Source organism: Rhinopithecus bieti, unplaced genomic scaffold, assembly GCF_001698545.2.
Source record: "Rhinopithecus bieti isolate Rb0 unplaced genomic scaffold, ASM169854v2 scaffold_15769, whole genome shotgun sequence".
NCBI classification, from domain to species: Eukaryota; Metazoa; Chordata; class Mammalia; order Primates; family Cercopithecidae; genus Rhinopithecus; species Rhinopithecus bieti.
This window is the reverse complement of record NW_016809129.1, coordinates 3,692,732-3,709,622: the sequence shown is the minus strand read 5'-3', so window position 1 is coordinate 3,709,622 and position 16,891 is coordinate 3,692,732. Positions and strand designations below refer to the sequence as shown.

The 16,891-nt window shown below is 34.8% G+C and overlaps 1 protein-coding gene and 1 pseudogene across 1 annotated transcript in view; both read left to right on the top strand.

Annotated features, from left to right (window-relative positions):
* Window positions 1–16,891, top strand: part of PIK3C2G (phosphatidylinositol-4-phosphate 3-kinase catalytic subunit type 2 gamma) — a 385,467-nt gene that overhangs the window by 15,528 nt on the left and 353,048 nt on the right. The window contains 1 exon segment of the mRNA XM_017888605.1: window positions 15,176–15,278. Coding sequence (XP_017744094.1) covers window positions 15,176–15,278 — 103 coding nt within the window.
* Window positions 5,458–6,219, top strand: LOC108539739 (dnaJ homolog subfamily C member 8 pseudogene; annotated as a pseudogene).

Sequence of the window (16,891 nt, the reverse complement as noted above, 5' to 3'; positions counted from 1 at the left end):
TCTCATTGTTCAGTTCCCACCTATGAGTGAGAACATGCGGTGTTTGGTTTTCTCTTCTTGTGATAGTTTGCTAAGAATGATGGTTTCCAGCTGCATCCATGTCCCTACAAAGGATGCAAACTCATCCTATTTTATGGCTGCATAGTATTCCATGGTGTATATGTGCCACATTTTCTTAATCCAGTCTGTCACAGATGGACATTTGGGTTGATTCCAAGTCTTTGCTATTGATTTCTAACAAGCATCTGCTGATATCTATGCTGCTGGTCTACAGTCCACATTTCAAGTACTGATATATTAGAAGTCAAGAATAATGACTTAAGAACTTAGACTCTCCAAAAATTATCCTCTTTTCCAGAACAGTACATGGTATAAAAACTAGATCTAATCAACAAATTAATAAAGATGTTTATACCTTATAACATTGCAAAATTAAGAAAGATAATTTTCCTAGCAAATCAAAATTTCCTTTTTCATTTATCAATGATCACCACTATGCTTCTGCCTCTTCTGCTCCCCCAATGACCCTTTCTCACACTCTCATACCAGTCAGTCCAACCTCCTCAACCTCAGTTTCCCTTATCTACACATACTTTTCCTGTCACTTCTATGCCTACTCTGTCTCATGTCCCTGTTCTTGAAACTTCCATACAGTGCTTATTATGCCACAACAAACAAACAAGTAGATTAGAGGCATGGGCTTATCTGGTTGCACTGGAACCTCCTAATGCTCAAGGGGTACAAGTGCTTTGATATGCGCCACTCAGTCTTAGCTTTTTAAAAGAATTCAAGGATGCTTGTACTCAGTATGGTCCTATTTCTCCATATGTTAAGATGGTATTACAGACTGTACTGAGGTCATTTTGCTTCCTTTAGACTGGGACAAGTCTAAAGGCTGTTTGGCAAAAGCTGTTCTAACTCCATCTCAGCATTTACAGTTCCATACCTGGTGGTCAGAGGAGGCCCGTCTGCAGGTTAGCTAAATCAGGCTGATGTCATTCTAATTACTCAGGCTCAGCTCACATGCTCTGATAATTACTCTGATACTCCTGCCCAATTAGGTTTTGATGCTCTTGCCACGGAACAAGTAACAAAGGTGTGTATGAGAGCTTGGGATAAATTAGGCACCCAGGTCAATCTCCTGTGTCTTTTACTACTGTTAAACAGGGTCACAATGAATTGTGTCCTGATTTTGTGGCTAAATTACAAGATGCTGTTCAAAAATCTGTCTCTGATGAGCATGCTCAGGGTATTCTCCTTCATATGTTAACTTTTGAGAATGAGAACCATGAGTGTAAAACAGCCATGCGTTCCATCCAACGACAAAATGTACCTGATCATGAGGTGCTGCCTGCATATATTAAAGCTTGTGAAGGCATTGGATAGGAGACCCACAAAGCGATTATGTGGCACGGGCCATGAAGGACGGCAATCAGACTGACTCGACTGATTCTTTTCTTAGAGCCTCCTTTAATTGCAGTCAACTTGGTCATACTCAAAAAAATTGCACTGTTAAAAACTTAAAAGCGGACTAGCCGGCTCAAAAACACAGCCAAATGCTCCTGTTACTGTTTGCCCGCGTTGTCATAAAGGTAAACTTTGGGCAAGTACTTGCTGCTGTAAGTATGATATAGATGGAAATCCCTTGCCACAGAGCCAAGGAAACAGGAAGTGGGGCAAGTTCCAGGCCCCAGTATCAAATGGGACACCTCAGACTCAGACCAATGTTGAGTTTCCACTTCAAGCTGCCCCAACGCAGCCCCCAGCACAAACAAATTTACCTACAGCCAACACAGACAGGTCCCAGCCTCCTCTTCTATATCAGTACAATGCTTGTCTACCTCCACAGTGAGGGGTGGGGCGGTCCATCTCTGTAGTACCATTCCTCTAAATTTTCTGCCTAATTCTTTGCCTTTAAATATAACTACTATTTTTGCAACTTATTTAACATTTATTTTAATTTAGTATCATAAAACCTTTTCTCTCATTTAAAATATCCCATGACTCACTCATTCTTATTCTCCCTTTCATTTTCTCGCTCTCTCTCACTTTCTTACTCTCACTCTCCCTGTCTGATTTTAAATAATACACTATATAATGAACACAGAGCAAATTAAAGAATCAGAACAGAAACTATCAATTTTGTCATAGGTTCATGGAAGCTTAATACAAAATTGTTAGCAGTATGAGAAATAATAGAAAAAAAGAAATCATCTGTTTCATTAAAAAAAAATTAAAAATTTTAATCATGTTCCTGTTCTTCAACTCCCGATTTCATTACCATGGAGAAAGGAGTCCATACTCTTATGCAATAGCTTGATCCCAGTCAGTTTTTCCAGTGGGCTCAAGGACGAGAACTATATCTTTTCTTTCCCATTGAATGTAGCACAAATATGAGGTCCTAGAAAATGAAACTACTATTTCCTAGACTGTCCCTGCATCTCTCTTTTTTACAGAGTAACAATTGCACCTTCACCTATACTTGTAACCATCTCACATGAGTTTTTTCTTCATAAATACATTGATAATACGTGAAGTATAATGCTTCTTCATAATTTTATCTCTTATTATTCTCTAGCCAAATATTTACTAGGAGTGCAGGTATTTGTTTCTCCATCCTAACCAAAAAACCACTCCTGTGATTTTCTTTTTTCTCTACAGCTGTGGTTTCTTTTTATGACTTATTTTCTTACTGATACACTGTAAATATCCATGAGGTACATGTGATATTTGAATATCTACATAGAATGTATAATGATCAAGTCAAGATATTTAGAATATCCACCACCTCGAACATTTATCATTTCTTTGTAGAAGGGGGTCACTCATATGTGGGAACTAAAAATGGTTATCTCATGGAGTTAGAGTGTAGAATTATAGTTATGAGGCTGGGAAGGGTGTGGGATGGGGAGAGGATGAAGAGAGGAGGGTTAATACATGTAAACATATAGTTAGATAGAATGAATCAGTTCCAGTATTTGGGAGCACAGTAGTTTGACTACAGTTAACAACAATTATTGTATATTCAAAAAAGCTAGAAGAGAAGATGTTGGCTTGTTTTACTTAACATAATGGCCTCTAGTTCCATCCATGCTGCTGCAATTGACAGCTTTCTTTTTTAAATAATTGAAGAGTATTCCATTGTGTATATACCACATTTTCTTTCTTTATTCATTCATTGATGAATACTTAGGTTGATTCCGTATCTTGGCTAATGTGAATTGTATTTCAACAAACATGGAGGTGCAGGTATCCCTTTGGTATACTAATTTCCTTTCTTTTGAATAAATACCCATTAGTAGGATTCCTGAATTGCATGGTAGTTTATTTTAGTCTTTTGCAAAACCTCCATCCTATTTTCCATAATGGTTGTAGTAATTTACATTCCCACCAACAGTGTTTAAGAGCTCCCTTTTCTCTACATCCTTGCCAGCATTGATTAGAATGATCTTCCTATCTACTTGAGAGTCTTGTTTTTCTCTCTGGGACTAGTAGAGACGATGCATTCCTTTTATTAGAGTACAAAAATAGTTTTACAAAATTAAATTCTTTTAATTAAAATTCTAAAATAATCCTTTTCAAAAAACTTCTATTTTTTTTTAAAAAAAGTTCTAACTAATCTCATGGCAATTTATATTAATTTGTTCTTTTCTTTGAGATGGAGTCTTCACTCTGTCACCCAGGCTGGAGTGCAGTGGCACAATCTCGTCTCACTGAAACCTCTGCCTCCTGGGTTCAAGCAATTCTCTTGCCTCAGCCTTCTGAGTAGCTGGGACAACATGTGCATGCCATCATGCCCGGCTAATTTTTGTATTTTTGGTAGAGATGATGCACCATGTTGGCCAGGCTGTTCTCAAATGCCTGACCTCTATTGATCCACCCGCCTCGGCCTCCCAAAGTGCTGGGATTGCGGGAGTGAGCTACCGCGCCCGACCCAAGTTATATTAATTTGTTCATTAAACATTTGATTATAAATTGAAATTGTCTTGTACTCAGAGTAAAAATAAAACTATTAATTACCAGTGAGAGAAAGACTAAGTCATAATACATACAGTTTGAAGTAATAGATTATACTCATTAGCAATAAAACTGCATTGTATATATTGCTGGGGAAGAAGAGTCTTTTTTCTTCTCAGTGAAATTAATGATTTCACTTAGCAAACTTGAACGAATTGATTACTTCCAGCAAATTTGTTCCAGCCTAAGACTTCAAATATTAAAATTCATTCCAACTTTTAAGACTTAACTTTGAGCAAAGAAAGAGATAAAGTGCATTTCTCTTTTACATAACTCTACTCCTCCACTTATAAAATCACAGAACCTTGTGGGAGGATAGAAAGGAACATATCATAACTTTGAGCTATCTCACACACAGTAAAAAAGTGTGTTCTGTTAATAAATCATTCAATAAGAGTGTCTTGAATGACTTTAATTTCTTTTTTAATCTCCTTCATAGTGCTTTACCTAATATTCTATAATTAACTTTGGTTTACCTCTGCAGTAAATAGCTAATGACCACAAAAATAACACACCATACAACTTGCATTTGGTTTTAATTCAATAACTCTGTGCTAGAACAAATGTCCTCATATGTAGATATATACCTTCACTTGAGAGTGAAATCCCAAAGAAAGACCTTGTGCTAAGTAAAGTTTGTTTATTATTATTAAAAGCTACTTGTAAAAATGATAGCATATTTCAGCCCCAAGTTTTTTAAAAAGCTGAATTGCACAAGCATCATCAACTAATAAACTTGGTTAAAGGAATCTCAAAGCTGTTGCATGAGTGTTCCAAGAAGATATGGCAAATTACATGTGAATGTAGTTACATAATTTAATATTATTGTAGATATATAATACCAAAATGTAGCTGTCACATTATTTTTGTTACCCAAAAGCACTGTCTAGTTTTAGAAGCTAAGAATTATTAAATCTTCCCAATTTTGAATTAATAAAAGTTTAAATGACCCAATTCTCTGTTTTTCTTAAATAAAATAAAGTGATTAAAGAACTTTTGAATTACATATTACTTCAAATTAGCTGAAATCACATTAATAAGACAAAACATTGCTCATGTATTGTTTTTTATTTGTAAAGTCTGTAGTAGGATATTTCTCTGCTGGAGATTTTGTGGGCAAAAACAATAATAAAACTTCAGGATAGAATGAAATCTGCATATTTGATCTCCTGGTATAATGACTATGTCATAAATTTCGCATACCATACCCCCCACAAAAAGAGCCCCTTGGGGCTTAGTGTATGTTTTTTGTGAAAGATACAAAGTGACAGTTTCACCACTGTTACTTTTTTTTTTACTGACTTTCTTAGTAACTTCATTTATATAGTTATGTTACTACTTGTCTTTTGTGACTGCTGTAACTTAGTAGGGAGAGCATTGCAAACTTGAGAGTTGTTGTAAAACTTTTTTCCACATTAAAAAAAAAAATAACTTGGTGGCTGGGCCGGGGAAATGGCGGCTTCAGGAGAGAGCCGGACTTCGGGCAGCGGAGGCAGCACCGAGGAAGCCTTTATGACCTTCTACAGTGAGGTGAAACAAATAGAGAAGAGAGACTCGGTTCTAACATCGAAAAATCGGATTGAAAGACTGACCCTCCTGGTGCCTCTTACTTCAATTTGAACCCATTTGAGGTTCTTCAGATAGATCCTGAAGTTACAGATGAGGAAACAAAAAAGAGGTTTCGGCAGTTATCCATCTTGGTGCATCCTGACAAAAATCAAGATGATGCTGACAGAGCACAAAAGGCTTTTGAAGCTGTGGACAAAGCTTACAAGTTGCTACTGCATCAGGAGCAAAAGAAGAGGGCCCTGGATGTAATTCAGGCAGGAAAAGAATACGTGGAACACACTGTGAAAGAGCGAAAAAAACAATGAAAGAAGGAAGGAAAACCTGCAATTGTAGAGGAGGATGATCCTGAACTGTTCAAACAAGCTATATATAAACAGACAATGAAACTCTTTGCTGAACTGGAAATTAAAAGGAAAGAGAGAGAAGGCAACGAGATGAATGAAAGGAAACGACAAAGGGAAGAAGAGATTGAAGCTCAAGAAAAAGCCAAACGGGAAAGAGAGTGGCAGAAAAACTTTGAGGAAAATCGAGATGGTCGTGTGGACAGCTGGCGAAACTTCCAAGCCAATACAAAGGAGAAGAAAAGAGAAGAAAAATCAGACCTTCCTGAAACCACCAAAAGTAAAAATGTAGCAGCCTGAGTGACCAGCTGGGGTCACAGGCACAGAACCTTCCCCCTGCTATCTCCCTTCCTGCTTCGAAGGACTCATTCTCTCCTCCCACTTCCACCCCAACATAGAGTAGAATTTGCTTTTAGTCCATTTTGTTTTGTGTGTTGGTGGTTGTTTGGTTGTTTTTTTTTGGTGTTTTTTTTTGAGGGATTGGAGTCGTCGGGGCTTCTTGCTCACCGCAGGGCTGGGGAGTACAGGTGGCACTATTTCGCAGCTCCCTCAAGCTCCACTCTGGTTCATCCTTTCTCCTGCCTCGGACCTCCTGAGCTAGCTGGGACTACAGGCGGGCCCGGGCACGACGCCTTGGCTGATTTTTTTGGTATTTTTTAGTGAGACGGAGGTTCACCGTGAGCCAGGTGGTCTTTTTGACTCCTGGATATGTGGTGTGATCCGGGCCCCCGGGCTCGGCTCCCGAAGTGCTGGGGATTTCAGGCGGTGAGCCACGTGCCTGGCCCTCATTTTGTGTGTCATATAATTTAATATTGATCAGAGCAATTCTTTTGTACTTGAAATGAGGGGCTTGGTTAAAAAAGGGACTTCCCTTTCCTAGCCCCTAGAACACCAGGATTTAGAGGTGGGTGCCTCCATTGGTGCTGCCTTCTCTTCCCACAGCCTGTAACTCAGTGTTTTGTACTTCACTGAATTGTGATGGTTAGAAACTTCATGGATAGTTTGTGGAAATCATCCGATTTAACATATTGCTTAAAATGGTGTTGCTGTGACTTCAGAGACAAACCTGGAAGGGGCACCTTAGGAAGCCCCTTCACTTCAGTTGCTCGCTTCTGGGTGTGCTCCCTTCGAAGGCCCAGATGAGACAGGGAACACTTGTGGGTACACAGAGCGGCATCTGATGCCCTGATGCTCTATGGTGTTTGGCATGTGCCCTCGTCTACTGACCGATCAGCGTGGCATGAAGCCCACGCCACCCAAACCTTTCACTTTCCAAAGAGCTAGCCGTCCTCCACCCAGTACCATGTCCTATCCTGTCTGCATTTGCTAGTGGTAATATTCTTTATGTATAATACATTTTATACCCCCCAAAATAATAAATTCTTTGCAGAATGTTCAATTTTTTGAATTTTAAGAAATGCATATATACTATATGTATGAAGAAAAATAACCATATTTGAGTGAGGAGGTGTGAGGGATAGTGGCCTTTTCATAGACTTGCGGGAAGTCTTAAGAAAAATAGTGCATTTCAGTATAAAGTTTCAGATCTCCTTGGTCCAAATCCCTCTTGAGTATTAGCTGCTGGTATCAATTTATGTCCCATACAGGATTTTTGTTCAAAAGCTTGACTCTTCTCTACTAACCACCTCATGCCTAAAAGCCCTAGTTTTAGGACCGAACCTATTCTTATCTCTCCAAGTCATAAAGTTTGACTTTTCCTATTCATAGCTCTCCCGAAGGCAAAATAACAATAAACTCAGGAGCTCTGGTTTAGTGAAACAACATATCGATCTTTGTCTATGCTGAGTCAGCTCCAAATACCACTTTGAGCACAAAATACATGGCTATTTTATTAGTTGCAAAGACCAGTTTACTCAAATTAAGGATATGGCAGATTTAACAATGCAGAAATTTTCAAGGGACACATACCAAATGTGTGTACATGTGCCAAATGTATGCACATACACATAGCTATCTGAAAAATACGCTGAGTAGTACTATAATACTAATATTATTTTAATATTTTGTTATATTCACCTTACATTCCTGACTTAGTTATCCCAAAGATTTTAAGTCCAGCTTAGTTACTGAGTTTTCTTAAATACCTTCAGAAGCTGTCAGCAATGTTTTCAATATTTACAAAATCAAATCGAAATAGTTTATTTTCTATACATGAGTTTAATATTTCACAATACACCTCTGTGACTACTTCTTGCATGTAAGAATAAAGAACATCTTAGCTTAATTCAAATTATATAAAATAAGGGTAAGTATTTATTCCAACAAAAGAGCATCGCTTTCAAATGTGGGTTTACAAGGAGCGGCTAGGGCAATGAGAATCAATATTCATAGTTTGAATGTTATTTAGGATGCTTTCTTGCTCATAAGACAAATTTGAGTACTTACTATTTTTTGGTGTTAAGATCATTAATCTCTCTTTACATAAACATATTTCCTCAGAAATACTCTAAAATAACATGAGCTATTTAGGAATAGGAAATAAGGGTAATTATGTGCAAGAATTCAGCCTCTCAGTGTTCATTTTAAATGACAAGTATACTCATTATAATTCCTAAGATAGTAACCAGCAGATAGATGGAATCAAATATGTGTAGAGAGAATAAATAATTAATATACAGAAAGTTTGATTTCCTAGGATATGGGAAGAAAAGCCTAAACTTTTATTGTATCATAGACATTCAGTTCGTTTAACAACTGAAGCTTCATAGATGATTATTAAATAAAACATAGGTAGTGCTCGTATTTGGAATGTTACCAGATTGAGAAAAACACCTGGTGTGTACAACCTCAAATGAATAATTCCTGTGCTCATACTATAAGCATTGTAATTCCCAATGTGGCCTGTTCTTAGAGCGCAACCCTTCTCTCCACATTACCCACCTTAGGGTCCATGCCTTTCATTTCTCTTTCTCTTGGTATGGTAACTTTTCTTCTTATCTTTTCTGATATCTAGAATTCTCCAACAAAAATTCATTTTTTATTTCACTTATTAAATTCCCACCGTTCTTTCTATTCTTTTTTGCTTTTCTCTCTTTTCTTTTTTCATTTTCTCTAGATAGCACCATTCAACAAAATTATCATATAGGCCACTTAAGAGTTTTAAATTTTCTACTAGACACAATGAAAAAATATACAAAGAAACAGGTGGAAATAAATTTTAATAGTATAGTTTCTTTAACTCCATGTACCTCAAATATTATCATTTTAACGTGTAATCAAAATAAAATCATTGAGATGTTTCAAATTGTTTAATATGACAAGTCTTGAAAATCTAGTGTGTATTTTGTGCTTATAGCATTTCTTAATTAAAAGTAGCCTCATCGCAAGTGATTAGTAGCTGCTTGTATTCACTAACCACTATACTAGACAGTATAGCTCTAGATCGTTAAACACAAACTGATCAAAATTGTGGTCTTGCCACATATAGTGGTAAAAGGAGTAGTTCACAGCTCTTAAAAAGTGTGATGGAAACTCTATGTCCTTTAAACAACAGCAGAGATTTAATCTTAACTGATAGTTCTAGTACAATATTATTTTATGAAAATAATTTGACCGAGAATTCTAGAACTAACAATAAGCCAGCATTCAAGGACAATGTAAAATAGACATTTTCAGAAATAAAACATTTTACGTCCATAAATTATCTCTCTAAAATTATTTAAAGATGTACTTCAGCAAAATAAACAATGAAGCCCTATGGAATACAGATCAATGGTTAACATAATTACTTAAAAGTTCTAAAATACAGTTAAAACAAACAAAAGAAAGCTATTAGTAGAGGCTCCTTTATCTATTTCTGCTTGCTTAACTTGCTGGATTAACATTCTTTATGTCCTTTACAAAACAGAATGATTAAGGCCCATAATTCATTGTTTGTTCTAGAAGAGTAGCTATCAAACATTTTGGTCTCAGGAATCCTTTGGTACCCCAAAAAAGACTTTTTGGTGGACTTGTCTATCAATATTTACATGTTGGAAATTATAATTGAGAAATTTTTTAAGTACACAATTTATATATTTGGATTAAATAATGATAAACTTATATGTATAATACACATAAATATTTTTATTATAGATACTATATATTGCAAAACAAAAATAATTTGCGAGAAATGTAGCATTGTTATGTGTTTAGAAATCTTTTAAATGTCTGGTTTAATTAAGACCATTGACTGCTTTTCCCTTCAGTCTGTTGCACTATCATGATTGAGTGGAAGTATGTAAAGAAAATTTAACCTCATACAAATATGGATTTGCAGAAAAGATAAATATCTTAGTAGTCTTTTCAGATAATTGTGAACATCTTTCTTTATTACTACACCAAAGTCAATAAGTAGTAATCTTTTAAAATTTAGTTACAGTGTGGAATATTTAAAAATATCAATAATTTTCACACTAGGCTACTTAGAGTCCATTGGTCTGTCTTGCCCTATTGATAAACCTCTTTTTACCCATGCAAGATTTGAAGCATCATGGATTGTCACTTTAGACAAATATGTTTGTTGGATTCTGCAGATCTTCCAAATGTTACCATATTTTATTATAAAATATCAAAAAGTACATTTTTTAATATTAGCATTTTTCTCACCAGAAAAGTCTTTATGTATTGGCAAGCCGGCAAGCTCATAGTAGAAAATACAAATTTTACAAAATTCTTACTTCTGAAGTTGTTTTCCTTAAAGTGACAAGCTTAGCTTGTTCATTTTTGACTGCCAAACACTTGTCTGAATAACCCCGGTTTCTCTGTAATTCTCTCATGCAATAAAATTGTTGCATGAAAAAAGTTACTTATCTTGCCACTCAAGCAATTGCAAGAGGGCTTTTCCTGAAGACAACTTCTATATTATAGTATGCAGAAATGCTTTAACTGTTTTTCCTATATGTTCATATAGAAAATTAAAGACACATGTATTTAAGGATTTAGATTTAACAAAATTAATATTTTTTACCATTTTATCTAGGATATTTTTAAGTGACACTGATTTTTATTTCCTACAAGTGCATGTACACCCGGAAAGTGTCTCTTGTAGCTCCGGGGTTTTGTAGACAACACTTGGAGAACTGCTTCTCTAGCATAATAGTTTACTATAAAGTATATTATACCCGTGCACTTTTGCTTCTGTAAGTTGAGTTGTAAATGTACCTAGAGTCCGTTGTGTTTATTCCTGAACATTTTTATGCCAGTTCTATTGTTATTTTATTTAGGTAAGCAAATGAAGTATTTACAGAGTGATGAAATATGAGTGAACAAAGAAAGTCAGTGTTTCTATGAAAATTGAGTTAAAAATTTTAAAAGATAATTAATAAAGGAGTGCCATTAAAATCTATTGTTGCTGAATTCAATGTAGAGGAAACAACTTAGACTAGAAAATAATTATAAAATCTAAAGTGATTTTCCATTCAAGTTGTTCTTTGACTCTAAGATATTGCTCCACATTTAAGAAAGTAGAATAGGCAATTAAAGATAATTATTTATAGATTTGTTTTATATCAGAAAGAGGACACAAAACTGTTATCAACTGACCCTTCATCCAATAGCAAAGACTTGATGCTAATATCAGAACTTTGGCTAGTGAGAGGCTATTTAGTTATGTTTAGTTTAAAATAAACTATTTTAAGATATGTGTCTTCTTTATAATTCCCAACTTTAACTTTTTTGATCAATGAATCTATTACTTTTTATATTTCATCAAGTAAGTGATAAAAGAATCTGGAACTAATATTTGAAGTGATCTCTACTTGAGCAGTTGTAAGGTTCTAAGAGAGAACTGAATTGATGTCATATTAAGCTCTAAATTTTATTTCCGAGTATCTGTCACATAGTAATTAAATTGAGATTACCATAGAAAAGCTTTAAGATATGTTTCATTTTCTTTAAAAAAGGCAACCACCAGAAAGTAAAAATATGTTTATGAATCTCAAGCCTCTAAAGATAAATAGAGAAAGAAGAGACTCAAAAATGGCTCAAATAATTCCAACACATGAAGGGAAATAATTCTAAAAGAAAAAATATAGTTAATATAAACCTAAAGTAATATAGCAGAGGGCATTACTATGTCTTGGATAGCTGAGACTTTTCTGATTAAAAGTCAAAGTCCCAAAAATGAATTAAAAGGAGTTCATAGACTAGAGACATGACTAAAATAAGATTCTCTCATTTATAACAGAAATATGTGTGTTGCCTATTTATTTCAGCCTACAAAGAAAGTGTAATAAGCTCTTGGTAATTATTTTCCAGAAAAGGGGAAAGGGAAGAATTTTCTTATCTCTTTTATTTTGTAGAGTTGAGTACAATTTGGATGTATCCCATGAGAATATATTCCTATAATATAATCTGAAAAAAAATTATAGAGAAAAAACACTTTTTCAACATCTGTTATTAACCCAAATCTAATAATTATGGTGCCAGACTCCATCATACACACACACATACAGACACACAAACACACGAGGACATACACAATGAAGCAAAGGTAAGGAAAGAGTAAGACCTAGTTTTTGAAAGCAGTAAAACTGGCAGATGTAGCAAATAAAAATACAGGCTATTCAGTTGTATTTCAAAGTCATAGATATTTTTAGTATATGTTTCATGTATTATATTATGCATAGTTATATTAAAGGTATATATATACATATATTTATATACTTATATAAAGGTGTATATATACATATATATATACACACACATACACACACACACACACGTACACACACCTAAACAGTATTAAGGTATTATATCTATACATCTATCTATATCTAAATATCTCTATATGTATATAGAGAGACACACCTATATATACCTATATGGTATAAAGGGGTGTGTATATGTGTGTGTATGGGTATGAAAATATGCAAAGAAACAGGTGGAAATAAATTTTAATACTACAGCATATGTGTACATATATATACACACACACCTTTAGTATAAATATGTATCAAATACTACATGAAATATATACTAAAAACATTCATTGTTTCTCTGTAATTTGTATATACTAGATGTATTAGTAAGTGTTCTCTAGAGGGACAGAACTAATAGGACAGAAGTATATATAAAGGGGAGTTTATTAAGGTGTATTGACTCACATTGTCACAAGGGGAGATCTCACAATAGGCCATCTGCAAGCTAAAGAGCAAGAAAGCCAGTCCGAGTCCCAAAACCTCAAAAGTAGGGAAGCTGACAATGTGGCCTTCAGTCTGTGGATGAAAATCCAAGAGTCTCAAAACTGAAGTACTTGAAATCTGACGTTTGAGAGCAGGAAGCATCCAGCATGGCAGAAAGATGTAGTCTGGGAGGCTAAACCAGTCTAGTCCTTCCACATTCCTCTGCCTGCTTTTAACCTAGCCATTCTGTCAGTTTAGATCGTGCCCATCCAGATTAAGGATGAGTGTGCCTTGACCAATCTACAGACTCAAATGTTAATCTCCTTTGGCTACACCCTCACAGACACACCCAGGAACAATACTTTGCATCCTTCAGTCCAATCAAGTTGACACTCAATATTAACCATCACACTAGACATCCAGTATATTATCTGGCAATTCTAGGAAAAAGTACACACACAGGTGGATGAAATAAAGAAAGTCAGTTTTAAGTAAGCACTCAGTAGCCACACATGAGGCTAAAGTCATTGCACTGGTGTCAGAGTGCAGAATCAAGACTTCAACATACAGAGAAAAGGAATCTTTGAAAGCACTACTCTTAAGTGACTTCCCATAGCAGGAACAGGAAAACAGAGCTCTTAGCATGGAGTTGAGTAGAGGGAGATGAAAGGACAGGAACTTCAGTACATATGATAGATTGTGAGGATGGCCCTTGAAGCAGACCTTTGGGAAGGAGGAAGGGGAAATCGGCAGTTCCAAGAACAAGTGAAGAAAAGCAGGGGTCATGCCTTTTGTCTAGATTGGTCATGTAAACAACTCAGGGAACAGTGTAAGAGCTCTATGGATATCCCAGGGACAAGAATCTAGGTTAGACTAACAGTTGGGATAGGAATAGGCATTGAACATATGTCATGAACACACTAACATTCACCATTTTGGCTAGTAGATAGGTAGGTACTAAGTTTTTTTGAGTATTAAAAACAACATGTTAAAATAGAAACATTTTAAAAGAATTTACTATATAGTATAGTAAATTCTATATAATTATTCTACATAATTCTATATATTTTTGTTAATTCATTTTGCAGATTAATGGTCTATTTGTCTGGCATTGTTGGAAACAAGTTATCCCAAATATTTACTGAATTTTCCATATAAGTAAAATTAACATCTTAAGGACTACAAGTATCTCATATACTTTTTTTTTCTCCTGAAATCCTTCATATGTTTAAGGTCCTTTGAACAATGTGCATTAACATAACTCATCCTTTTCTCAATGACTAGGAGTCACCAGAGATATCAAAATTTAAAGCTGTAAAGGGACTTATATAGTAGAAGCCCTTCATTTCACAAAATAATCAAATTGTGTTTATAAGCAATATGTTGCAAAATAGTAATTCATTGTGCTCTTCAGTTAATTTGTGCTTGGTAAATATTTATAGGAAAAAAAGAAAGAGAAAGGAATGGAGACAAAGAAATATAATAATGCCAGTAGAAATCTCTGAAATAGGTATAATTTTTTTGTTTATTCTGCTTGTTAACCCTTTGATGTAGACATTACTATTACAACTCTACAAGAGAAAATACTGAGTTTCAGATAGTTTTAGTTTAATTGGCCTTCCTAAGGTCATCGAGCTCGTAAATCTGTCTCTAAAGCTCGTGACATTTTCACCACATCCCATTGCTTTGAGATAAGGTCCCCACACAGACATAATGGCATCAGTTAGACCACCCAGAAGCATGCTGTCATCAGCTTTGAACTCTGAGATGGCTGGGTAAAACTAACTTAGAATACGCAAAGTATTATTTAAAATTTATTGTGATAATTCTAAAGGTGTCTAATCATTTAATCATTTTCTAACTTATTAATGCACATAAAAATAATTTCACTATTCATCTATATCTATATATTTGTATTTCCTCTCATTATTCATTTATACACAAAACATATAATGCATATATATTCACAACACACACACACACGCACACACACACACACATACACACTCAGCTTGCTTTTACCAAACTAAGTTCTAAAAATAAAAGAAAATGAAGTCAGAGAGGAAAACACATATTTGGGGATATTATGGGAGGATATGATTGTGTTCATTTTTTCTCTTTCAGCGATCACTCTTTGGGGAGCCACAAAATGTTTCAAAAAGATAAATCTGTTATTCAACTCCACCTGCAGAAAAGTAGGGAAGCTCCAGGAAAGCTATCTCGAAAGGTAAGACTTTCTTATCTTTGGTTTCAACTAGCAAATTGACTGTTTTAAGGACAATATTTCTAATTTTTGAACTATTGCCAATTTGGAATTATATAGCTTAATTAATACATGTTTATTTAAATATGTTCATTGAAAAATGATGAAATATCTTATATAAATATAAATACCTGTTAATGATTTGAACTGATGCAATAACATGAACACATTATTGCAATCTTAGTGTTATGGACTGAATGTTTGTGTCCCCCCAAAATTCATAAGTTGAGGCCCCAGGTGATAGTATTAGGAAGTGGGGTCTTTAGGAGGTATTTAGTTTTAGATGAAGTCATAAAAGCAGAGTCCTTATGATGAGGTGGTAAGTGCCCTTATAAAAAGAGTTTAGAGCGCTCTCTCTGTCTTTCTTTCTCCCTCCTCCTCCCTCTCTATCACTCTCTCCTTCTCTTTCTTCTCACTATGTTAGGACACAGCAAGAAGGAAGCTGTCTGCACACAGGAAAAGGGCCCTGACCCTGATTATAAACTTTGCAGCCTATAGAATGAAGAGAAATAAATGTATGTTGTTTGAGCCACCTGGTCTCTGGTATTTTGTTATAGCAGCCCAGTCTGACTAATACACTGAGTATAACAAATCTATTGGTTTCTTTCCAAAATCATTTGTGAGACACTTATTAAGGTTATCATATTTATACTTTTCACATATCTTCTTAGAAGTAAATGAAATAGAAAATGCAATGGGGAATCACTAAAGGCAGAAAAATAACTTGTTTTCTGTGAAGACTGTTTATGTCAACACAGCTTAAATTAGCACAGATAAACTTTCATAATATATATAATAAAGCTACCTAGAAAAGGATGACTATGCTTTAATGATACAGTTTCATGCTGTTAGATGTGAATTTTACTCCCTGTGTCATGTTGTGAGTTACTTCCAATTCAAATTACACAGTATGCAGTGAACTTTGATATTATGGCAGTTTTTATCTGTAGAATCTTAAATTACTTACTTTAAGCAAAAATCCTCTCACCCTGTCATTTATATTAGTTAACAGATTTCCAGTGGATGATTTCTTTTTTTTCTAGTATGAAGTGTTTCATCATAAGAAAATTTCAGGTAGTACATTAGGTTGCAATATATCTACATGGAAAATAACATAATGAGGCCAAAAGAGAGTTGTTTAGAAATATTTTTTGGATCTTGTGTTCAACTTAGCTGCTGTTGACAGCTCCAAGGCTATACATCTGAAATCTCCAGGAAAACACATTATAAAATGCAACTGACCCCGTCAGTTTTAAACTTAAGATTCTTCAAATTGCCCTCAATGTTGAGAAAAAAAGCTGAAATCATCATATTTCATTGGAGCATGGGGGAAGAAGATAAAATATATGATTCTAATTTGGATGCTGCTAAAATAATAACTTATTGATAGTAATTAACAAATCACTAACATTTCAGACTCAGGTAAATTAAGGTCTGTTTAAAAACTCATGTAACTCTATTATTCTGATATAAGGCATACATTTAATGTCTGAGACTTTAACATTTCTATCACATTTAATCCTTTCAATAATTCTATAAGGTAAACACTATTAAAAATAAGGAAACTGGCCGGGCGC